A 25,568-nucleotide genomic window follows, 5' to 3' on the forward strand; every position below is an offset into this window, starting at 1 on the left:
TAATATACACAGTGAGGTATTTTAAAAAACTTAGGCTGGATCATAACTACCAAATAGTCAGCCTTGACACTAGCTCAAAGTAAAATATTAATCAGACCTAAAATATATTTAGGTCTGATTCTTAACACTGTCCATACAAGATTATTCTTGTCACCCGTAAGGGTCTGTGCCCTGAAAGATCATGTGCGTCAGATAAGGGGCACCAGACAACTCTACATTTTGGCTCTGTATGAGTCTTCTAGGGAGGATGGTATCCTCCTTCGAGGCAGTGCCTTATGTCCAGTTCTATTCCAGGCCTTTACAACAAGACATCTTTTCGGCTTGGAACACGGGAAGAAAAGCCCTGGATTATCAAATGTGCTTATCTAGTCAGGCATGCCTAAGCCTAAACTGGTGGTTGCAGGATCAGAACCTGCGAAAGGGAAAATCCTTTCTCCCAGTAACTTGGAGAGTACTGACTACAGATGCCAGTCTCTCAAGCTGGGGAGTGACTCTAGACGGGCTCATAGCTCAGGGGAAATGATCAGGGACAGAGCAGACCCTGCCCATCAATGTCCTAGAATTACAGGCAGTCTGGCCCTGCGGTCGTGGACGGTGGAGCTTCAGGACTACCCCATCAGGGCGCAGTCTGACAATGCCAGCACAGCAGCTTGTATAAACTAAACCACCAAGGCGGTGCCAGAAGCCGTTCAGGAAGGAGGTGAACTACATACTAACCTGGCCAGAGGGACATGTGCCAATGATATAACAAGTCCATATCTCAGGAGTAGAGAAATGGAAGGCAGATTATCTCAGCCGCAGCAGATCTGCCTGGGGGAGTAGTCCCTACCCCCAGAGGTGTTCCAGGAAATTTGCCAACGTTGAGGATGGCCAGAGGTCAACCTACTGGCATCAGGGTTCAACAAGCTTACAGCAGTTTGTGTCTTGAACAAGAAATCCTCTGGCAATTGGAGCAGATGCTCTGATAGTTGCATGGAGCCAGTACTCCCTGGTTTACACTTTTTCCCTCTGATCCCTCTCCTTCCATATTTGTTGCGCAGGATTCAGAGAGTGGGTTCCAGTCATTCTGGTGGTACCAGCCAGGCCCAGAAGGCCCTCGTTCCTGGAGATTGAGACTGATGATAGATCGGCCATGGACACTTCCATGTTGCCCCGATCTACTGTCTCAAGGTCCTATATTCCACCCCAATTTACAGTCTAAATTTGACGGCATGGCTATTGAAGCCAGGGTGTTAAAGGACTGTGGCATCTCGGGACCAGTGGTGTCTTCTCTAGTGAATGCTAGAAAAGCTGCCCCTAGGAGGATTTATCATAAGGTCTGGAAGACCTATATTGCTTGGTGTGAAGCCAGAAAATTGCATCAGAAATGTGATTGGGAGAATTCTCTTTTTCTACAGTCAGCTGTGGAAATCAAATTGGCTTTGCGTACAATAAGAGGTCAGGTTTCAGCCCTATCAGTATTCTTCCAAAGGCCTTTTAGCCTCCCATTCGCTAATCCAAACCTTTATGCAAGGGGCAACTCGCTTGCTTCCCCCCTATTAGGTTACCTACGTGTCCTTGGGACTTGATCTTGGTGCTGTTTGTTAAAGAAACAATCATTTTAACCTATTAAGAAATTCCATTAGACTTACTGTCACGCAAGCTAGCCTTCCTGATGGCTAGAAGGGTGTCGGTCCTTTCATGCAGGAAACCGTAGTTGATCCTTCACCATGACCGTCCTTGTTACGACCTGTTCCATCCTTTTTGCCAAATGTGGTGTCGGCCCCTTTCATTTTGCCTTTTTTCTCTCAGCCTCGTTCGACAGAAGAGACTGTTCTTTGGACGCAGTCCGGGCAGTTCAAGTTTTATCTGTCTAGATCTACTGAGATCAGAGGATCAGACTCCTTCTTCCCATCAACTTCCCCCCCCCCCAACCCCTTTTTTATTTTATTTATTTTTTTCACCAAAGGGACCCAAGAAGGGGGAGGCAGCTTCCATTGCCAATTTGGGTCAGTGAATTTGTCATTTGGGCCTATGGTCTGAAACATAAAGCTCCTCCCTTGAGCTTATTCTACCAGGTGTGTAGGTGTAGCCCCTCCTGGGCTTTTCGCCATCAGGTATCTGTGGCTCAGATTTGTAAGGCTGCTACCTGGTCTTCAGTGCATACGTTCACAAAATGTTATCAAGTGGATGTTCGAGGATTTGGTTTTTAGCCGCAGTGTACTGCAGGCTGCTGTATAAGTTCTGATGGCTATTGTTTGGCAGGGTGTCTTCCACCCCTCAAGGCTACTGCTCTGGGACGTCCCAGCAGGTAATGAATATTAGCCTGACTCTGTGTCCCATGATGTATGAAAAATAAAATAGGATTTTTATGTCATACTTCCCTGTAAAATCCTTTTATTTGAGTACATCATGGGACACAGAGATCCCTCCCGTCTTTGGAGGATTTAGTGCTTGCTACAAAACTAAAGTACCTCCTGTATGGGAAGGGTTATATAGGTGATCACTTCCTGTCTGAAGACCTTTGGTCTACCAATGTCCATTCACTTAATGATGGAGTATAACCCAGCAGGTAATGAATATTAGCCTGACTCTGTGTCCCACAATGTACTCAAAAAGATTTTACAGGCAAGTATGATTGAAAAATCCTATTTTTGACAGTAATAGGTGGTGACAGGTACTCTATGGAGGCATCGGAAGTCTAAGAAGCCTCATATCCCTCCTTTTGCACTTAAAAGTATTCGGATTGCCATTCTGAATACTGTAATTTTCTTTGAAAAGATTGGCAACCGAGTAAACCGATAGTCGTTTCTGGGATTTTCACATAGGCACCATCAAAGCCATATACGGCTTTGTTCCAGTCTTGCCCTAGCCGGCAGAAATACTGAACTGGGGATCGGGTCTCCCAGTGGGACGGAAGGCCCAGGAAGAGTGGCGGAAGGTGACGGGGGGGGGGATGTCCCCTCCCACTTGTTTAGAACAGCAGCAGCTTCTGCCACTTTGGTTGTTATCACTAACGCACCAACCACCCACCGACAAAAAAAAAAAACAGAATAACCCCTTCATGCCATGAAGGCAAATTTGGGTACAGTCAGCGTTAAGGGGTTGGTTTACGAACACTTTATAGTAGAGAAAAAGGAAGTCTTGTGCCCTCTGCCCCCTCAGACACGGCTGTGCTGTGTGGCAGAGCTAAGAAAGGTTTTCTTCCCATTTTGGTGTATTAGCAGCCAGGCACACAAGTCTGACAATCTCACAACTCAATGACTAGGCAAGGAATGTCTTTTTATTCTTTAATACTTATTGAACTTGGTTGGGGTGCAGGGTGGGTTTTGGGATACTCCAAATTTAGTGCGCTAAAGAAACCAGAGGATGCTCTCTGCCTTGTCTACACTCTTATAATTTACCTCTTGGAAAACCATGGAATGGGCCAATTTAGCAGTAGTGGAGCAGATACCCAAGGTGTTAGAGCAGCAGACAGTCATTAGGATCTTATATCTAGGCCTATACTCAACATATCCCCATAATACTTGGATGCCTCTCTCCAATATTGGCACACAGTTCTCCTGTGAAATCTCCAGACCTGATTTCCAGTGAACCCCCTTTATCTTGCTCCAACTGCTTCTAGCAAATAGGCCCCAGCTCTCGCTGAGCTTAGTCCTCGATGAAATCTTGCAGACTTCAGCTACACTGCCCAGAAAGGCAGCAGCCCTTCAGGCTGGAGTCTTCTCCTGAACAAAAACACTGCTGCTCCCAGTATTTTTGTGCTCCTCAGCCTCCTACTGCATATTCTACCCCCAGGAGGTGGCTGAGAAGTACATAAATATTCAGGCCTTTTCCAACCTACTATATTCTTAAATCCTCAAGAAGTCAGGGGGAAGTTGCTGAGCCTGCAGCCAGTGAGACCCAGAGCAGGCAAAAATATATTTACATACCAATTCACACACAAAATATGTAGAATATATTCTTAATCGCTTGAGAAAGCTAGGGTCAGCTTTCATCTTTATTTCTGAATTGTGTCGCATGGTCAAAGGTAATGCTTAACCAGTTTAAAACATGCCTGCAACGTGTTCAAAGCTATTTAACAGAAGTTGCAAATGTAATGATCTGTTTATTGCAAATATATGCAAATATTTCTAAGATGGGTTCCTGATATAAAGGTACAGAGGTGGTGTATTCAAAGAAAATCTTTAAAATGTTACTTATAGCTGTATATGGCCTGGATACATGCCAAATACAAGCTGCACCTGCCTTTCTAAGTTTCCCCTAGGGAAGAAACCGTTTTTTGTTTTTTTGTGCAGCTGACTAGCTGTGTACAAGCACTGGGAGGGTCTGTGTTACAAAGGGGCCTAGTGTGTGGTGTGCGTTTTTTTTTTTTTTTTTTTTTTTTATGTAGTGCAATAATTGAGTCCAGTCAGATGGGTAAAAACCTTCATTTGTTTTTTTAGTGACGTTATGACGGTCTAACTAAATGATTATGCCTCGCTTAGATAATGAGTGAAAACCCCTACAGTGTGTGGGTTTTGTTTTGTTTTTTGGATTTGCTGTATTATAGCACACAGATACAGCATAACTACAGTGGGTATAAAAAAGAATCCCATCCCCCTTTTTAAAAATCACATTTTGTTGCTGTGCAGCCTAAAATGAAGATAGACACGGGTTTGTTTTTATCCAGCTGTATTTATTCAGTGCAATTTAAAACATCCAAGTGAAAGATACCTTGGATTGCGAGTATAATTCATTCCAGAAACATGCTTGTAATCCAAAGCACTCTTTTATATGAAAGCGAATTTCCCCATAAGAAATAATGGAAACTCAAATGACTTGTTCCACAACCATTTATTCATCCTTCAGTTTATAGTTCATATAAAAAGATTATAGCAATTGTGTAATCATAAAATGTCCATCCACAAATGGCGGCCTCCACAAGGGGATTTGAAGCAAAATCCAGCAGAAGCTACCGAGTAGCAATATGGTTACATTTAACCACTTGCCTACTGGGCACTTAAACCCCCCTCCTGCCCAGACCAATTTTCAGCTTTCGGTGCTCTCACACTTTGAATGACAATTACTCAGTCATGCAGCACTGTACCCAAATGAATTTTTTTTGTTTTTGTTTTTTTTCCCCACAAATAGAGCTTTCTTTTGGTGGTATTTGATCACCTCTGGGTTTTTTATTTTTTTGCGCTATAATCGAAAATAGACCGAAAATATTGAAAAAAAGATTTTTTTCTTTGTTTCTGTGATAAAATTATGCAAATTATAAATTTTTTTTCTTCATAAATTTTGGCCATAATTTATACTGCTACATATCTTTGGTACAAATAACCCAAATTCATGGATATTATTTGGTCTTTGTGAAAGTTAGAGTCTACAAGCTGTGGTGCAAATCATACAAAATTGATCACATCTGATGTACTGGTGGTCTATCATTTTTTGCGACCCAAACAAGCCAGGGAAGTACAAATACCCCCCAAATGACCCCTTTTTGGAAAGTAGATATTTCAAGGTATTTAGTAAGAGGCATAGTGAGGTTTTTGGTGGTGTCATTTTTTCCCACAATTCTTTGCAAAATGAAGATTTTTTGTTTATTTTTTTTTCCCCACAAAATTGTCATTGTAATAGGTTATTTCTCTCACATGGCATGTGTATACCACAAATGACACCCCAAATTTAAATTCTGCTACTCCTCCTGAGTATTACGATACCACATGTGTGGGACTTTTTCACAGCCTGGCCACTTGGAGAGGCCCAACATGCAGGAAGCGCCATCACATGTTCTAGGAGCATAAATTACACATCTAACTTGTTGACTACCTATTACACTTTTGAAGGCCCTGGAGCACCAGGACAATGACACGTGACACTGACGTGGCGCAGATGGCACTGATGCATGGCACTGATGGCATGTGACACTGACGACAGATGGCACTAATATGTGGCACTGATGATAGATGGCACTGATAGGTGGCACTGGGGACAGGTGGCACTGGGGACACATGGCACTGATAGGTGGCACTGGGGACAGGTGGGCGTGTGTGTGTGTGTGTGTGTGTGTATATATATATATATATATATCAGGGCTCGACAAAACCCGGGCGCCTAGTCGCATTGGTGACTAGAAATAGCGACCTCGCGCCTGGGGCAGCACAGCTGAGGGTATCCTGTGTCTGTGGACCCCCCAGCGTGATCGCGTCGGGCCGTTCCGCCGGCGGCCGAAAATTTAGGCCGCGGCTTTGAGGCCTTCTGCGGTCCTATGATTCCTTATGGAATCTGGCGCCCTCTTGTGGTCGCCGTTGGTATGACAAACCAGCAATGCTAATGAAGCTTCCTCTGTTTTATATTACCTGCCTCTTCTTCCCTTTATTTAGAACCCCCTAAACATTATATATATTTTTTATTCTAACACCCTAGAGAATAAAATGGTGGTTGTTGCAATACTGTCTGTCACACCGTATTTGTGCAGCGGACTTACAAGCGCACTTTTGTTGGGAAAAATAATTTAGTTAATAAAAAAATAAGACAACAGTAAAGTTAGCCCAATTATTTTTTATATTGTGAAAGATAATGTTACGCCGAGTAAATTGATATCCAACATGTCACGCTTCAAAATTGCACCCGCTCATGGAATGGTGGCAAACTTTTAACCTTTAAAATCTCCATAGGCGACGTTTAAAAAAATGTTGCACGTTTTGAGTTAGAGGAGGTCTGGGGCTAGAATTATTGCTCTCGCTCTACCGATCACGGCGCTACCTCCTATGTGTGGTTCGAACACCGATTTTATATGCGGGCAGGACAGGGCGCGTTTAAAAATTATTATTTTTTCTTCTTATTTTAACTTTTTTTTTTTTTTTTTTTCCACTGTTCTTTTAAAAAAAATGTGTCACTTTTATTCTTATTACAAGGAATGTAAAAATCCCTTGTAATAGAAAAAGCATGACAGGTCCTCTTAAATATGAGATCTGGGGTCAGAGAGACCTCGGATCTCATATTTACACTAAAATGCAATTGAAAAAAAAATTGTCATTTGAAAAAAATAAATAAAATGTCCCTCCTAAGAGCTATGGGCAGTGACTTGGAGACGGGGGGGCGGCGACGGCGCTGCTATCTTCCCCTCACTCGTCTCCATGTCAGGCCAGGGACAGGTCCGGATCGCCGTCACGGACCTGGCTCCTAACTTTTTTTAGCTGGCTCCTAGATTCCAAGCAAATTTGTCAACCCCTGATATATATATATATATATATATATATATATATATATATATATATATATATATATATATATATATATATATATATATACACATACATACATACATACATACATACGCTCAGACACTGCAGCACGGAAGCTCTCCTTCCTCGCACGCTGTCTCTATGTGAGGAGGGGAGCCGGCAATGAGAGATTATCTCATATGTTTACATTGGATAGCCCGATCGAGTGCTAAATGGCCGCTGTGATTGGCCATTTAGCACGATCTGTGATTGACTGTGTCCGAGGGACACGGCCAACACAGAACTTCCCCGATGCGTGCCCGCGGTGACGTGCATTAGGGAAGTAAACAGGACGTACAGGGACAGCCTCCCGGCAGTTGGCGTCCGCTCTGTAGCCGTCTTTTGGCTATAGGGCGGGTGTGAAGTGGTTAATGAAGGTACAACATTTAGCAACTCACGTGGTTGATTAACCACTTCCCGACCACCTCACGCAGATATACTGCGGCAGAAGGGCACGTACAAGCAGATTAATGTACCTGTACGTGGCTCTTTAAGAGGCGGCTTGTGCGCCCGCCGAGAGCTTCGTGGGCGTGATCGCAGGTCACACAGACTCAATATCCTTGGGGATAACCGCGATCGTTTCATGGAAAGGAATGTGGGAAATGCTAATGTAAACAAGCATTTCCCCGTTCTGCCTAGTGACACTGATTACCGCTCCCTGTAATCGGGAGCGGTGATCAGTGTTCTGACACACACAGCCCCCCCCCCCCCACAGTTAGAATTACTCCCAAGGACACACTTAACCCCTACAGCGCCACCTAGTGGTTAACCCCTTCACTACCAGTCACATTTACACAGTAATCAATGCATTTTTAATTGCACTGATTGCTGTATAAATGTGTTACCCAAAATCGTGCCAAAAGTGTCTGATCTGTCCGCCATAATGTCAGTCATGATAAAAATCGCTGATCGCAGCTATTACTAATACAAAAAAAAGTATAATAAAAATGCCATAAAACTATCCCATATTTTTGTAAATGCTATAAAATTTGCACAAACCATACGCTTATTGCGATTTATAAAAAAAATTTTTTTTTTTTTTTGCCATCTCAGTAAGTTACTTTATTCTGATGGATTCTAATCAGCTTGTCGCTCAGAATCCCGCTTATTCTGCTTAACATCATTGTGGCAATCCTTTTTTTTTTTTTTTTTTTTCCTTCCTTTTATATTCTTTATTTTTCGATTTCATATTTATACAAACAATACATCAAGTTGCTTATGAGAGTCTCTTTTTTTTCTTCCATCAAATTCCATTTCCCTCTCCCTCCCTCCCCCCTCCCTCTACCCTGGGGCTAAAACAAAAAGAGAAAAAAAAAAAGGGGAGGGGGGAGGTCTGCCCCACTCTCTCCCCCCTCTTAGTCACCTCCCTCTCTGTCCCCTTATCCCTCGATTATAGCACAACAGTCCCCCCTCTCCAAGAATGTCAGCCATTGTTGCCATACCCCATGACCTTCTCCCTCTGTATCTTGTAATTTATGTAACGACTCTTCCATTACCCTGATTTTCTCCACCCTCTTCACCCACTCCGTTATTTTTGGGATCTGTATAGATTTCCAATAGCATGGGATCAGCGCTTTAGCTGCATTCAATAGATGCGGGACTATCGTGCTTCTGTATTGCGTTACTCCTAGCTCAGTGTCATGAAATAGGCACGTCCAAGGACTTTTCTTAATCTTTCGTGTGACCAAGCATATAATTTCTACTATTTTATCCCAAAAAGGGGTTATTTTAGGGCAGTCCCACCATATATGTTTTAGGGAGCCCTGTTCCGAACACTCCCTCCAACACATTGCCTGCTCTTCCCCTGTAAACCTCTGCATTCTTTGGGGAGTCATGTATCATCTCGATATTAATTCATAGGACATTTCCATCATGCGGACTTCTCTTGGTATTAAATGTGTCATTTTAAGTATTTTTATCCTGTGCTCTTCACTCCTAAGTGGTCCTAGTTCCTCTTCCCATTTCCCCAGATATGTCGGTAATTCTGAATCAGCTTCCCGTCTTAATAGTTTATATATTTTCGATACTCTTTTGACTAAGCATTTTCTATCCTTCAATAAATTCTCCAGTGGTCTTAAACTCTCCATTCCCCGTAACGGCTGTGGCAAACTTTGGGTAAAGTGTGATAGTTGAGCATGTCTCCATTTGTCTAACGGTTTGTGCCCCCACTCTTGTGTGTATACCCTATTCCCATTGATCACCTCTCCTAATTCTATTTCCTCTTTACTTGACCATCTACTAAAATACAACCGCTCCTCCTTCCCTGGCAAAAAATAATTTGTGTCCAAAAGTGACATTAATGGAGAGTTGTGAGTCCAATTGTGTGCCCTATTAATTTTATCCCATATTTTTAATGTGTATCTAGTTAAAGTGCTCGTGTCTACTCCTAGGTTCCGCCAATGAGGTGGTATCCATATCATTTTTCAGATCCACCCAACTCTCTTCTTTCTTATTGTGTAACCAATCCACTACTCTGGATATTATTATAGCCTCGTAATATTTTTTGAATTCTGGTAATGCTACTCCTCCCCTTTCTTTTTCCTTCACTAAGACTTTGTATGCTATACGCGGTCTTTTCAGGAACCATATAAATGCCACGGCCAAAGATTTTAATTTCCTGAAGAAACTCATTGGGACCGGGACAGGTATCATTTGGAATGTATAATTTACAATTAAAAAAATTTATATGTAGAAGAATGCGTATAGGCCTAAACTGAGGGCAAAAAAAACATTTTTATATATATATTTTTTTTTTGGTGGTATTTATCATAGAAGAAAAGTAGTGTGTGTGTGTGTGTGTGTGTGTGTGTTTTTTTTTTTTTTATTTATTTCAAAATTGTCGCTATTTTTTGTTTATAGTACAAAAAAATAAAAACCGCAGAGGTGATCAAATACCACCAAAAGAAAGCTCTATTTGTGGGGGGAAAAAAACCCATCAATTTTGCTTAGGGAGCCACATCGCACGACTGTGCAATTGTCAGTTAAAGCGACACAATGCCGAATCACAAAAAACTCTCTGGTCTTTGGCCAGCCAAATGGTCCAGCGCTTAGGTGGTTAAGAGGCACATCTAAGCAGTGCCTTGCAAAAGTATTCACCCTCTTGGCTTTTACCTATTTTGTTACATTACAGCCTTTTAGTTTAATGTGTTTTTTTTTTTTTTATCTGAATTATATGTCATGGATCAGAACACAATGGCCTAAATTGGTGAAGTAAAATTTGAAAAATATATACATAAAACTATTTTTCAGAAATAAACGGATAATTGGCATGTGTGTATTTATTTACCCCCTTTGTTATGAAGCCCATAAAAAGCTTTGGTGCAACCAATTACCTTCAGGAGTCACATAAATAGTGAAATGATGTCCACCTGTGTGCAATCTAAGTGTCACATGATCTGTCATTACATAAACACACTTTTTGGAAAGGCCCCAGAGGCTGCAACACCTAGGCAAGAGGCACCACTAACCAAACGCTGCCATGAAGACCAAGGAACTCTTCAAACAAGTAAGGGACAATGTTGAAAAGTACAAGTCAGGGTTAGGTTATTAAAAGAAAAAAAAAAATCCATTTTTGATGAACCCTAGGAGCACCATCAAATCTATCATAATCAAATGGAAAGAACATGGCACAACAGCAAACCTGCCAAGAGATGGCCGCACACCAAAACTCATGGACCGGGCAAGGAGAGCATTAATCAGAGAGGCAGCAGAGACCTAAGGTAACCCTGGAGGAGCTGCAGAGTCCCACAGCAGAGACTGGAGTATCTGTACATAGGATGACAATAAGCAGTACTCTCCATAGAGTTGGGCTTTATGGCAGAGTGGCCAGAAGAAAGCCATTACTTTCGGCAAAAAAACTAAATGGCTTGTTTTGAGTTTGCAAAAAGGCATGTGTCAGACTCCCAAAATGTATGGAGGAAGGTGCTCTGGTCTGATGGTGACAAAAATTTAACTTTTTGGCCATCAAAGAAAAAACTGTCTGGCACAAACCCCACCCATCACATCACCCAAAGAACACCATCCCCACAGTGTAACATGGTGGTGGCTAGAGGTCGACCGATATATCGGCCGATATTTGCCGTTTTTTAAATAATCGGCATCGGCCGATTGTGTTGATAAAAAGCCGATTCTACAGCGGGACTTTGAAATGACTTCTGTAAGAAGTCAGTGTGAGCTGCCTGAGTCGTCATAGCAACACTTTCCTCCTCTCTGGGCAGACTGCCAAGAAAAGAACTAAATGATACAATGTTTACACTTCTGAATGAATGAAGTCATCTCTGTGTAGAAGTTCTCAGTTTAACCATTTAAAGACTAAATCTTTTCTGACACTTGTTGCTTACAAGTAAAAATCCTGTATTTTCTGCCAGAAAATCACTTAGACCCCCCAAAAATTATATATATTTTTTTTAGCAGAGATCCTAGGGAATAAAATAGCGGTTGTTGCAATATTTTATGTCACACGGCATTTGCACAGAGGTCTTTCAAATGCATTTTTTGGGAAAAAAATACACCATTTAAAAAATAAAATAAAAACAGTAAAGTTAGCCCATTTTTTTTTTTTTGTCCAAAAGTTTTGACTACCCATTTTTATTTAATATATAGGTTTTTTTTTTTTTTTTAATCTAGATCATACATGCAAGTAAACTGATTGGAGGTTTGTTTTGTTTAATAAATGTTTAAAGCGGGAGTCCGCCGGGACTCCGCGTTTTTTTTTTTTTTTTTTTTTAAAGCCAGCAGCTACAAATACTGCAGCTGCTGACTTTTAAAATAGTGACACTTACCTGTCCAGCGCGCCCGCGATGTCGGCACCCGAAGCCGATCTCTAGATCGACACTCGAGTGCTGCCGCCGCCATCTTGGGTATGGGAATCAGGAAATGGAGCCTTTCGGCTTAATTTCCCGGTTCCCTACTGCGCATGCGCGAGCCGCGCTGCGCAATGAGGACGGTCCCCGCTGCCTCTGGGATCTGTGTGTTTCCCAGCAGGCAGCTGGGCACTTGCGGAAGGGGGCGGGCACTTGCGGAAAGGGGTGTAATGTACGCCCCTTTCCGCAGAGAGCTAGCCCGGAAGTGGGTGCAGTTACCTGGATTATCCAGGTAACTGCACCCCCCTCCCCCCTGAAAGGTGCCAATTGTGGCACCGGAGGGGGGGAGGAATCCGATGAGCGGAAGGTCCATTTTAGGGTGGACCTCCGCTTTAAGTGTAAGAAATTTTCTGTATCACTTATGAAGACTGCTTTCACACTGGAGCGGGCAGACGTTGATGGTAAAACGCAAGTTTTAGCGGCTCTTTACCATCATTTTAGCGGTGCTATTTGGCTGCTAGTGGGGCACATATAACCCAGCTAGCGGCCAAGGAAGAGGTTAAATGCGCCCATGAAGCACCGCTGCCAAATCGCATTGCATGCGCTTCGGCAGTGGTGCCCATTCATATCAATGGGCAGGAGTGGTGGAGGAGCGGTATACACCACTCCAAACGTGCTGCTTGCAGGACTTTTTTTTTTAAGATCCTGCCAGCGCATCGCCTCAGTGTGAAAGCACTCGGTCTTTCACACAGACTGCAGGGGAGCCATTTTGCAGGCACTTTACAGGCGCTATTTTTAGCCCAAAAGCGCCTTAAAAAACGCCCCAGTGGGAAAGGTGTGTTAGATCAAGGGGGATTAAAAATAAATAAATAAAATAAAATCGGCCTAACATATCGGCCCAAAAAAAATCGGCATCATATATCGGCTATCGGCCGCCATGATTTCTAAATATCGGCATCGGCCAGAGAAAAACCCATATCGGTCGACCTCTAGTGGTGGCAGCATCATGCTGTGGGGATGATTTTCACCAGTCAGGACTGGGTAACTGGTCAGAGATGAGGGAAAGATGGATGGTGCTAAATACAGGGATATTCTTGAGCAAAACCTGTACCACTCTGTGTGATTTGAGGCTAGGACGGAGGTTCACCTTCCAGCAGGACAATGACCCCAAAAACACTACTAAAGCAACACTTGAGTGGTTTAAGGGGAAACGTGTATATGTGTTGGCATGGCCTAGTCAAAGCCCAGACCTCAATCCAATAGAAAATCTGTGGTTAGACTTAGATTGCTGTTCACAAGCACAAACCATCCAACTTGAAGGAGCTGGAGCAGTTTTGCAAGGAGAAATGGGCAAAAATCCCAGTGATAAGATGTGGCAAGCTCGTAGACTTATCCAAAGCGACTTGGAGCTGTGATGACCACAAAAGGTGCTTCTACAAAGTATTGACTTTAGGGGGGTGAATAGTTATGCACATTGCCTTATTCTGTCCTATTTGTTTGCTTCACAAAAAAAAAATCTTAAGTTGTGGGCATGTTCTGTAAGTTTAAATGATGCAAATCCTCAAGCAATCCATGTTAGTTCCAGGTTGTAAGGCAACAAAACATGAACACATGAAACATGAATACTTTTGCAAGGCACTGTATGCAGGCATCCAGGGTAAAACTGTCACCATGGACCGTCCGCACTGCCGGTTCTCACCACTGTGAGTCTGCAATCATGACCGGGAAGACTACACTGCAGTAGGCCAATCCTGAAAGCGAGGCTTGAACCGTTCATGGAGCCCACCATGGAAGGAATGACGTCGATGGCGATGCGGACAGCGGTCTTTGTGGATAGCTTTACCCCGGATGCCCGCATACTTAGATGTGCCTCTTTTAATCATCAACCATGTGAGTTGCTAAATGTTGTACCTTCATTAAATGTAACCATATTGCTACATTTAGAGGTGTCTCTTTTATACTCAGTTTTGACATGATGCCACTTGTATATCAAGACATCGCTTGTATATCAAGTCAAAATGTATGAAAAAAAAATGCTTGTCTTGCAAAACTCTCTCAAATCAAGTTTTTACTGGAACACCAACATGTCACAAAAAAAAAAGTCAAACAGGATCACAGAGTTGGAAAAAGGATCATCCCCTTGTCAGTATTTTGCTGAACCACCTTTTGCTTTAATTGCAGACTTTAGTCTGTTGGGATACAGTGTGGAAATAATTATTTGAGCCCCTGCAGATTTTGTAAGTTTGCCCACTTAGAAAGAAATGAAGGGTCTATCATTTTTATCATTGGTATATTTTATATGATGAAGGCAGAATATGAACCAAACATACAGAAAAAAAAACACAATACAAATGTTATAAATTGAGTTGCATTTCAAAGAATAAAATAAGTATTTGACCCCTAAGCAAAACATGACTTTGTACTTGGTGAAGAAATCCTTGTTGGCAAGCACAGAGGCAACACATTTCTTGTAGTTGGTTACAAGGTTTGCACACATCTCTGGAGGAATTTTGGTCCACTCGTCTTTAAATCCTTATGGTTGCTTGACTTTTGCTTGGCAACTCGAAGTTTCAGCTCCCTCCATACATTTTCTATAGGATTAAGGTCTGGAGACTGACTAGGCCACTCCATGACCTTAATGTGTTGCTTCGTGAGCAACACCTTTGTTGCCTTGCTGGTATATTTTGGGTCGTTGTCCTGCTGGAAAACCCATCCAACTTCAGTGTTCTGGCTGAGAAAAGAAGGTTCTCATCCAAGATTTTACAATACATGGCCTTGTCCATTTTCCCCCTCATTGCAGCAAAGTTAGCCTGTACCTTTAGGCCTCATGCACACGAGACGCAGATGAAACCTCTGTTAAAAAAAAGCTGAAACGCGCGTTTAGAAACGCGCGTTTTGCCGCGTTTGCATGCCGCGTTTAGACGCGTTTAGACGCGTTTAGACGCGTTTGCGTTTAAACGCGTTTATAAAGATAACATCATTTAGACCCTCCCCAAGCTCTCAAAGCATTTTTTTTAACTATTTCTGCTATTTTGATCAGAGTGAGCAGCAGCAGCATAGAGAGCAGTTGTACACTTGCATTTGCCGTGTCACTTGCCACGGCACCTGCCACAAGTTGTGGATTGTCCACTTGCCACGTCACTTGCCACAAGTTGGGGATTGTCCACTTGCCACATCACCTGCCACGTCACCTGCCACAAATTGTGGATTGTCCACTTGCCACGTCACTTGCCACATCACCTGCCACGTCACTTGCCACGAGATGTGGATTGTCCACTTTCCACATCATCTGCCATGCCACCTGCCACAAGCTGTGGATTGTCCACTTGCCACGTCACCAGCCACATCACCTGCCACAAGTTGTGGATTGTCCACTTGCCACGTGACTTGCCACATCACCTGCCACGTCACTTGCCACATCACCTGCCACAAGTTGTGGATTGTCTACTTGCCGCGTCACTTGCCACATCACCTGCCACGTCACTTGCCACGTCACCTGCCACAAGTTGTGGATTGTTCACTTGCCACATCACCTGCCACGTCACCTGCCACAAGTTGTGGATTGTCCACTTGCCACGTCACTTGCCACAAGCTGTGGATTGTCCACTTGCCACATCACTTGCCACGTCACCTGCCACGTCACTTGCCACGTCACCTGCCACAAGTTTTGGATTGTCCACTTGCCACGTCACTTGCCACGTCAGCTGCCACGTCACTTGCCACGAGATGTGGATTGTCCACTTTCCACGTCATCTGCCATGCCACCTGCCACAAGCTGTGGATTGTCCACTTGCCAAATCACCAGCCACATCACCTGCCACAAGTTGTGGATTGTCCACTTGCCACGTGACTTGCCACATCACCTGCCACGTCACTTGCCACATCACCTGCCACAAGTTGTGGATTGTCTACTTGCCGCGTCACTTGCCACATCACCTGCCACGTCACTTGCAACATCACCTGCCACGTCACCTGCCACAAGTTGTGGATTGTCCACTTGCCACGTCACTTGCCACATCACCTGCCACGTCACTTGCCACAAGATGTGGATTGTCCACTTACCACGTCACCAGCCACATCACCTGCCACAAGTTGTGGATTGTCCACTTGCCACACCACTTTCCACGTCACCTGCCACGTCACCTGCCACAAGATGTGGATTGTCCACTTGCCACGTCACCAGCCACATCACCTGCCACAAGTTGTGGATTGTCCACTTGCCACGTCCCCTGCCACGTCACCTGCCACAAGTGGATTGTCCACTTGCCACATCACTTGCCACATCACCTGCCACAAGTTGTGGATTGTCCACTTGCCACGTCACCTGACACAAGTTGTGGATTGTCCACTCGCCACGTCACTTGCCACATCCCCTGCCACAAGTGGATTGTCCACTTGCCACACCACTTGCCCCATCACCTGCCACAAGTTGTGGATTGTCCACTTGCCACGTCACTTGCCACATCACCTGCCACAAGTGGATTGTCCACTTGCCACGTCACTTGCCACGTCCCCTGCCACAAGTGGATTGTCCACTTGCCACGTCACTTGCCACGTCACCTGCCACAAGTTATGGATTGTCCACTTGCCACGTCACATGCCAGTCACCTGCCACAAGTTGTTGATTTTCCACTTGCCACGTCACCTGCCAAGTCATTTGCCGCGTCACCTGCCAGGTCACTTGCCACATCACCTGCCACAAGTTGTGGATTGTCCACTTTCCACGTCACTTGCCACTTCACCTGCCACGTCACTTGCCACAAGTTGTGGATTGTCCACTTGCCACATCACTTGCCACCTGCCATGTCACTTGCCACAAGTTGTGGATTGTCCACTTGCCACGTCACTTGCCACAAGTTGTGGATTGTCCACTTGCAATTGCAATTGTTTAAAATATTTTTCTAATGGTTTTTCATCATTTGCAATCATTTTTGAGATTTTTAATGTAAAAAAAAAGGTCACCTTTAAAAACGCATATAAACGCAAACGCGGCTAAACGCGGGTGCCGCGTTTAGCCGCGTTTAGCCGCGTTTTGCGTCTGAAACGCAGAAATTTTTGTTTCTGAACGCATTTTTTTGCTTCTGGAAAAACGAGATTAAACGCAACTGCATATAAACGGAAAAAAACGAGACTGTGTGCATGGACACATAGGATAACATTGAATGAGTTCAGGTGCAGTTGAAAAAACTGTCCAACTGCATCTGAACGCGCGTTTAACTGCGTCTCGTGTGCATGAGGCCTAAGCAGAAAAACAGCCTCAAAGCATGTTTCCACCTCCTTGCTTTACTGTAGGGATGGTGTTCATAGTAGGGTTGTCTCGATACCACTTTTTTAAGACTGAGTACAAGTACCAATACCCTTTTTGACGTACTCGTCGATACTGTTTATCGATACTTTTTTTTTTATGTCAATATGACAGCGTTAATATGCAGCACTGATGAGGCGTGGACTATATAGTCTCTGAGTAGACTGTGTGTACCAGCCTGTGACAGTACTCAGTGGACAGTCTCTCTCGCTGGTGGTTGAGGCACTTTCTGGCACACCATAAAGCATCTTCAAGCAACACATCGCCCACAAGGGGCCATCAGTGTCCTGAGCAAAAGTCCCACAGAATAGTCTGTTCAGCACAACGTGTGTGATGGCTGTCTGTGGCACAATGTCCCTGAGCCCTGGTTCCAAGGCCCTCAACAGGTCCTGTGCACTCTCAGAAAGCATGCGGTGCAGTTTCCTCCTTGATGCAGAAGGGGCAGTGCCTGTATCTGCACAGGTTTCTGGTATGCATAAATAACATAGGATGTGTTGAGGTGAAAAAACACAAGGGTTTACAACCCCTTTTAACTTGCCACATGCTTCCCTGATGAAGACCACAAGCAGATATCTATCAACTGCACACATTGTGCACCCTTCTCTCTACCAGGAATCCAGCCCAGCTGACTCTGGAGTGCATGCACGTAGACAGGAAGTGGCTGTAAAAGGCTGGAGGATATTGCCAATACTTGAATGGAAAAAAAGATTTTTATTAAAATGGGGAAAACAGGGTTTTAAGTATAACAGGGCAGTTGTCTGTGTCTAGTGCTTTACTAAGCAAGATCAAGTTAAGATTACTTTTTAATGTGAAGCACATCATTGTCTAGCTAGAAGAGGAACTATAATGTTTCAACTTATCTGGAATCTAAATAAATTCATGTTTAAAGATCATGCAGACCTATATCTATTCATGTATGTATGTATGTATGTATGTATGTATGTGTGTGTGTGTGTGTGTGTGTGTATGTATGTATGTATATGTATATATATATATATATATATATAATATAATGAGTGAGAGATTTATATCTCCCGCCCCTAAGGAACCCTATGCCTCTAGATCCCTTATTCTAACTCTCCCTATCTGTTATCTGTTCTCATACTTTGCCCCTACAACAAAAGATGGGCCTAATATGTTGCGGTAATCCTTGATATACAACCAGATATTTGTACTTCTGTATTATCAATGCAAAAAATAAACCCTGGTGGTGATTAAATACCACCAAAAGAAAACTATTTGTGTATAAAAAATGATAAATGAATTTGGGTACAGTGTTGCATGGCCACGCAATTGTCATTCAAAGAGTGACAGCGCTGAAAGCTGAAAATTGTTCTGGGCAGGAGGGGGGTTTAAGTGCCCAGTAAGTAAGTGGTTAAAATTTGGTACAGATCAAAGGAAAGGCAGAGTGGTGTAAATAAATTAGGGCTATTATTGATTCAAATTTTCATGTTCGATTAATCGTTTGCTTTTTAAATCGACTAATTTTCGATTAATTATAACGCATATACAGATCCAACTACTTGCATTGCAACTCTGCATTAGTCAGTGGTAATTGTGGTATACAATCACCCGACACTAGTTTGTTTCCACAATCCATGACTTCACTTCACAGTTCACACGAATACGTTTTAAATTCAAACTAGCACTGACATAAGTAATTTTTTTTCACACAGTAGCGTGACGATCCCTCCACCTCCGGTCTAACCTTATGGCATGGACCCCTGTGCAAACAGATGGTCATACAAGCGGGTATCAAAGGGGTTAACACGGACCATAAACTTCTCATGTCTCCTTAGATCTCTGCAAGGACGCCAGGTCATGGGTAGAAAGAAAAGATCTAAGTGCTTACTGCTTAAGTATAAGATTTAATTTTTGTGTTGAAACACAAACTACTACTACAGATGATAAAAACACAGCATGTAAAGCAGACAATCGTGTTAGTTCCGTAGGGCAGTAGCGGGTGACGTCATGCGTAGCTCCTTCCCCATACGCGTTACGTTCAATCAGAACTTCAACATCACCAGATTTCTCCCCCTTCCCTTCTTTAGCAGACAGAGGCACTTGGGGAAGAGGGGGAGCAGTCCGGTGACGTCGATGTCCATGACATCACCGGATCTCCGACGGAACTCCCCGAAGACCCGGAAGCCGGTGGAGAGGAGAGTACCGATCAAAAGAATTTTGAGCGATCAAAAAAATTAATCGATTGATCGAGGAATTAAACTTTAATTTCCACAGCCCTAAAATAAATGAATAAATATGTTCATTGTTGACTGAGGGTCTGATGCCTTTCAGTTTCCTCAAACATGCTCCTTACACTCAAACATTCGGTCTACCTGAATGTGTTCAAGGGGCATCGGACATTGGCAGGGAATGTTTGGAATTGAGATGTATGGGCTAGTAGGCAACGATGTTTCTACATGTTTATCGCATAACTTTTCCCTTTCCCAGTAAATCTCCATACAGCTGGAGTTAATGTTCTGTGCAAGGCTGAGCCGGATGTGTGGGACATTCTTGACATTCCTTGGAGTTCACTGGGGTGGGGGGAAAGTACAGACATGCTGAACTCTGCAATGCAGGCAAAGATTGGGCCGTTCAGTTGGATCCTAGTTGGACTGTTCTTTTAAAGGAAAAAAAAAATTGGTGTAAAATTAGTTCCAGGGCAGTAAAGCAGAGTCAGTTGAACGTCACTTGATGTGTGACCTCAGTGTCCCAGAGCTGCTTAGTTGGAGATGAGTAAAAACAGTGGCATATTGTGTGGGAATGTGTCTGCTTGACAGCTTCCATTTTGTAGGTTTGAATAAACACATCGGGGATTAACAAAAATTAGCACATAGAACATTTTTCTCTTATTTCTATACCTGTATATATGTTTTACTTAACGTTTGATTCACCAAACAAAAACAAGGATTGCAGGTTAGACTCTATTGTCTGCAATGCAACCGTTTAAATTGCTGTGACTCAGAAAAAGGTTCTTGCTGATTTACTTTGCTGATTTCATTGCAACTTGCATAGATTTCTGTTGTATAAAGTTGTAATGAAATTGGCAATGCAAATTGCACTGATGTGAGGCTTTGAAATTGTGCTGAAGTAGTGCTATTTCAAAGCCACACCTGTGTAAACGGGGCTTAAAGAGATTTGATGTGGCTAGTGCAACAACACATAGATGTTATGTTAAGGAAAACGGAAAAAATCATGGTGTGTGTGTATTTTTTTTTTTTCTTGTGTGTATCGACGCGTTTCCCTATAACTTCCCTCCCCCTTCCCAAATTATGTACATTTTTAAAGAAGTAGGGCCAAAGCTCTGTTCACCCTACTCCTGTGGGTGCCAGAAGTTCACTTGGTTCTGCTCTCCTGTGACCCAGATTCAGCCAACAGCGGTCTAAAATCCACAGTCAGGTGATGTCATTGAGCTGGTCCTGATTGTGGAGGGTTCCTTCCTGACTTTAATGTCAGGATCTGCCTGAGCAACAGCTGCTCCCGCCCCCTCCACAACCTGATGCTCCAGTGAGCGATGGAGGGGCAGAGTAGAGAGGTAGTGACTGTCTCCAGCTTTCTGCTCATTTAGGACCTAGATCTGAGCAATCGGCAGTCTTTGATTGCTCAGTTCTGTCTTGCAGGGGACAGATGTAGTGTTGGATCAATGCTGCTTCCACCTAGGTGAGTATGATTTGTTAATTTGAAATCCCATACTTATCAGCTTCTGAAAATCAACTTTATTAGTTTCATCACCAAAAATTTCACTACACTGGTCTCACACCTTTTTATATACGTGCCACACCCAAAAATTGCATAGACCCTAAATCCAAACATAGTGTAACCCAAGAAAATGTAATATTTCAATGACTTGCTCAAATTACAGCACTTGGTATTTGACCTCTTCCAGGATTTCTGCAAGTGCTGTGTTTTTTAAGGGTTTATTAACTTGGATTCCTCATTTACATTTTGCATTTGGTGGGGCACACTTGACTGAATGTTATCTGCAGTGTTCAGACCACACCTGACTATAGTTTCTATGAGTATTCCAAGCAGCCTTCAATTCCCAAAGCTCTTCCTGTAATACGCACTACACTGGATGCTCTCTATAGTCATTTGAGCAAGACTTCATATACAATCGCCAAAAATATCTGTGCAACCAGTTTAATTGCTTTTGGCACTGCTCAAAGTAGAGGTGAAAGCATGTCCCTTTGTCCCAGAACATGGGGATGATCCTTCCCGAGGCTTGTCCTGATACCAGTCCTAGGGGCGTTGGTAAATTTCAAGAGGAAAGGATCGCCACTACTCCTGACCAGCCCAAGTGAATAAACTATAAAGAGTGGCCTCAGCCTACATGTCTCCACCAAACCACACACTCTGATGCATTTCGTCCTGCCCACCGGGGCTTAGTCACAAGCCCTATCTCCTGGGCTGGTCAGGAGTAGCGGTGATCTGTTCCTCATTACCAATGCTAGATTATCACTTGAAAACGCACAACTTTGGCACTACAATCAAGTTCATATGGGCCTACAGCCTCATCTGGACAATATGGTTATTCAGAACACTGAATTGTTTGAGTCACACAACCATGTATGATGACTATATGTATTAGTGAGATAGGATTTTCCATCATGCCTATATAATGTATGAATTAATAACTGTCAGGTGGGAAGGTTGTTGCAGTCTACACAAAGGCTACCTTTGCAGAACTCTGTTTTAGAAAATGCTAATTGTCTGACTGTCATGCTGATCAAGAACAAGTTTGCAGGCAAGATCATCTGTGTGTCTCAAACTTTCCTGATTTGCCTACTTGATCGATGACTAAAAGTCTTACTTTCAAGGAGTCGAGCAACTAGTATTTTCTAAAGCAAAGGTCCTCAACGCCAACCCTCACTTTTAGAAGGTCCCCTTACTTGTGGCTGCTTGACAGGAATAAGTTGGTGTATTTGTAGAGGAGATGCCTTTAATGTGGTCTCGCTTGTCTCTTCCCACAGCGCCTTGCCTATGAATGTCTCTCTCAAAGCTATGACAGCGCCAAGCACTCCCCTACTCTTGTGCCTACAGCCACCAAACCAGATGCCGTCCAGACGGAGAGCCTACCGTATACCCAGTACCTGAGCATGATCAAGTCCCAGATTGCCTGTGCCAAGGACATACACAATGCCCTGTTGGAATGTTCCAAAAAGATTATGGGTAAAACGCCCCCTACCCAGGGTGTTTTATGATCTGCCTCTGCTACCTGTACACCCACCAGCTGTCAAAACTTTGCTGAAACAAGACTGATAAACCTGATATAATCAGCATTAAAGAAGGACATATCTTCAACTTAGAGGGGTAGCCGATGACTCAATTCTGTAATGTCCTTGTCACTTAAGTACTTGGCCTGGTATGGTTTGTACTGGATATACTCTTTGACTGCCCACCTTTGATCAGACATCTGGAGCACTTTGGAGAATGGACTTATCGTAAGCTGGTGTTTCGGACTGGAACAAGTATCTTTGTCAGGCTGAACTCTAGCTTTTGAGGTACTGCAAGTCCCATTGTTCACTCCCATTCTAAAAGACTCCTGGACTTTTTTTTTTTCTTAGCGGCTAAAGCAGTGCTGGCCTGCTTTCTTTTGTAGGATATTTAACCTTTTTTTTTTTTTTTTTTTTTTTTTTATATCCTGTTTATTTGGTTCTTTAATTAAAGGAAATAAATGATAACTCTTAGTTGTGTTTCATCTCTGTCTCATTTACAAGCCTATAATCTACTTATGGAATGGAGCAACATGCAAATGGTGTAGCAACCCATAGGAACCAATCGGAAAGCAAACTTAATTAAAGTAGGCTTGTCACGGGAGGAATAAGTAGGTCAATGATCTGTAAATAGGCACATAGTCTGTTCTTTCTGACTCACAGTTTAAAACCACAGGTTGATCAACACAGCTGGTGTATAAAACAAAATCAATTATTGTAATCCATTTAAAAACTGGGGTACTGGTACATCAGTGGTGTGTATGTGTGTTTTTTTTTTGTTTTTGTTTTTTTTTTACGCGCATTGTTTTTAAACCTGATAACAAAGGATTTTGTTATATTGCAGCTGTGTGCTGATCAAGGTGTGGTTATAAAATGCACAACATAGAAGAGCACATGCACCCAAGATCCATTTCCAGTAAGGGCACATGGAAGGCGAGCTGGTTTGGACGTTTTATTTTGATTCACAGAACCAGAGCAAGTATGGAAAGTTTGTGTTGGGCCTGGCTATTAACTGCCTCAATAAATCTTTGGTTGCAACTGAAGATGTCCCAGTCTTTAAAGACCCCATGGACAAAAGGTTTAAGGCTTTCTTTGAAAGCTTCTGATGCTCTGTCAAGCTTGACCCTGCTAGGGTCTGTTTGCCAGACCCTAACAGTCTGGGCTAAGGGCGTGATGCCTAGCCCCGGGTCAATCCTGACAGATCCCTTTAGAACTCCAATAAAGTGGAGCTTCTCCAAGTAACCTGTGTAGACGGTGGACAGGATTCTCTGGCTGGTCTGCGGAAACAGTCTGGAAAGAATTCAGTTTGAGAACTTTAGCATGACCCTAGACACTTTGATTTCCTTTTATAATTTTTTTTTTTTTAAAAAGAGGCAAAAAGGACACCCTCTTCCCCAGCAAGAAAAAAGCCAAGATGCCCATGGCAAACCCAGCCATTCCCAGAATTCATAGAAGTTCCTTTTTGTCCTACCCAGACCTCTGCTTCTAAGACTAAGTCCTCCTTACGGGGAGGGGCACCCCCATATTTAAAAGTGGAGGGGATGTCATTTGGCCCCCTGGACTCAGTGTATTTTTGATCTTGTGGTCCAGTATGCGATTTCCCAGGAATACAGGAATTTCTATCTATGCCTATTCTTTTATGTCCTCAATTTTCCCTCTTCGCTAAAGAAAAGAAGGATCCTTCAGATTGCCTTCCATCAACTTCACTCTAAGTAGTTATGTGTTTCAGTTCCCTCAGAGGAACCATTTTGGAGCTTTTATTCAAACATGTTTACAGTCCCGCAGCCTGGTGGTGCTTTAGCACCCTCCTAGATCTGAAGATTTTGAAGTGGGTTCAAAAGTTTTGGATGGAATTGTCCAGGATTCTAATTGCATCTCTGCAACACTGGGTCCTTCTAGCATATACTGTCATCAAGGATGTGCATTTACAGTGTCTTGAAAAAGTATTCATACCCCTTGAAATTTTCAATATTTGTCATTTTGCAACCAAAAACAAATGTATTTTATGCGATAGACCAACACAAATTGGCACATAATTGTGAAGTGGAAGGAAAATGATAAATGGTTTTCAATTTTTTTATTTATTAATATTTGAAAAAGTGTGGCGTGCCTCCTGAGTCAATACTTTGTAGAACCACCTTTTGCTCCAATTACAGCTACAAGTCTTTTTGGGTATGTCTCTACCAGCTGTGCACATTTAGAGTGACATGGGAACATGTACAGTGCCTTGACAAAGCATTCATACCCCTTGAAATTTTCCACATCTTGTCATGTTACAACCAAAAACCCATACATTTGTTTTATTGGGCTTTTATGTGATGGCCCAACACAAAATGACACATAATTGTGAAGTGGAAGAAAAATGATTTATTTGTAAAACAAAATTGAAAACCATTTATATCTGAAAAGCATGGCATGCATTTGTATTCCGCCCCACTTTACTCTGATACCCCTAAATAAAATATAGTAGAACCCATTATCCTTCAGGAGTCGCATAATTAGTAAATAGAGTCCACCTGTGTGTAACTTCATCTCCAGTGTAAATGCAGCTAGCCCTCAGGTGGTGTGTGTGTGTGTGTGTGTGTGTTTTTTTTTTTATTTTTTATTTTTTTAATAGAGAACCTTAGTGAACAAACAGCATCATGGAGACCAAGGAACACACCAGAAAGGTCGGGGATACAGTTGTGGAGCAGTTTAAAGCAAGGTTAGGAGATATATATCAAATCCCAAGCGTTGAACATCTCATGGAGCACTGTTCAATCCATCATCTTAAACTGGTAGGTTTGCAGTTGTGCCATTCTCTTTCCAAGACATGGCCGTCCAAGTAAACTGACAGGCCTGGCAAGAAGAGCATTATTCAGAGAAGTGGCCAAGGTATTGTTGAATGAGCTGCAGAGATCCACAGCTCAGGTGGGAGAATCTGTCCACAGGACAACTATTAGTCGTGCACTTCACAAAGCTGGCCTTTATGGAAGAGTGGCAAGTAGAAAGCCATAAG

At 43.0% G+C, this 25,568-nt stretch overlaps 1 protein-coding gene across 1 annotated transcript in view; it reads left to right on the forward strand.

Annotated features, from left to right (window-relative positions):
* MED29 (mediator complex subunit 29) overlaps positions 1-22,969 on the forward strand; it is a 49,676-nt gene extending 26,707 nt beyond the window's left edge. The window contains exon 4 of the mRNA XM_077479957.1: positions 22,328-22,969. Coding sequence (XP_077336083.1) covers positions 22,328-22,558 — 231 coding nt within the window. The 3' untranslated portion in view covers positions 22,559-22,969. The remainder of the gene's footprint in view (positions 1-22,327) is intronic.
* Positions 22,970-25,568: the final 2,599 nt, after the last annotated feature.

The sequence above is a fragment of the Lithobates pipiens genome, unplaced genomic scaffold (assembly GCF_037356315.1).
Source record: "Lithobates pipiens isolate NorthernLeopardFrog02 unplaced genomic scaffold, aLitPip1_a1.2 Scaffold_1, whole genome shotgun sequence".
NCBI lineage: Eukaryota > Metazoa > Chordata > Amphibia > Anura > Ranidae > Lithobates > Lithobates pipiens.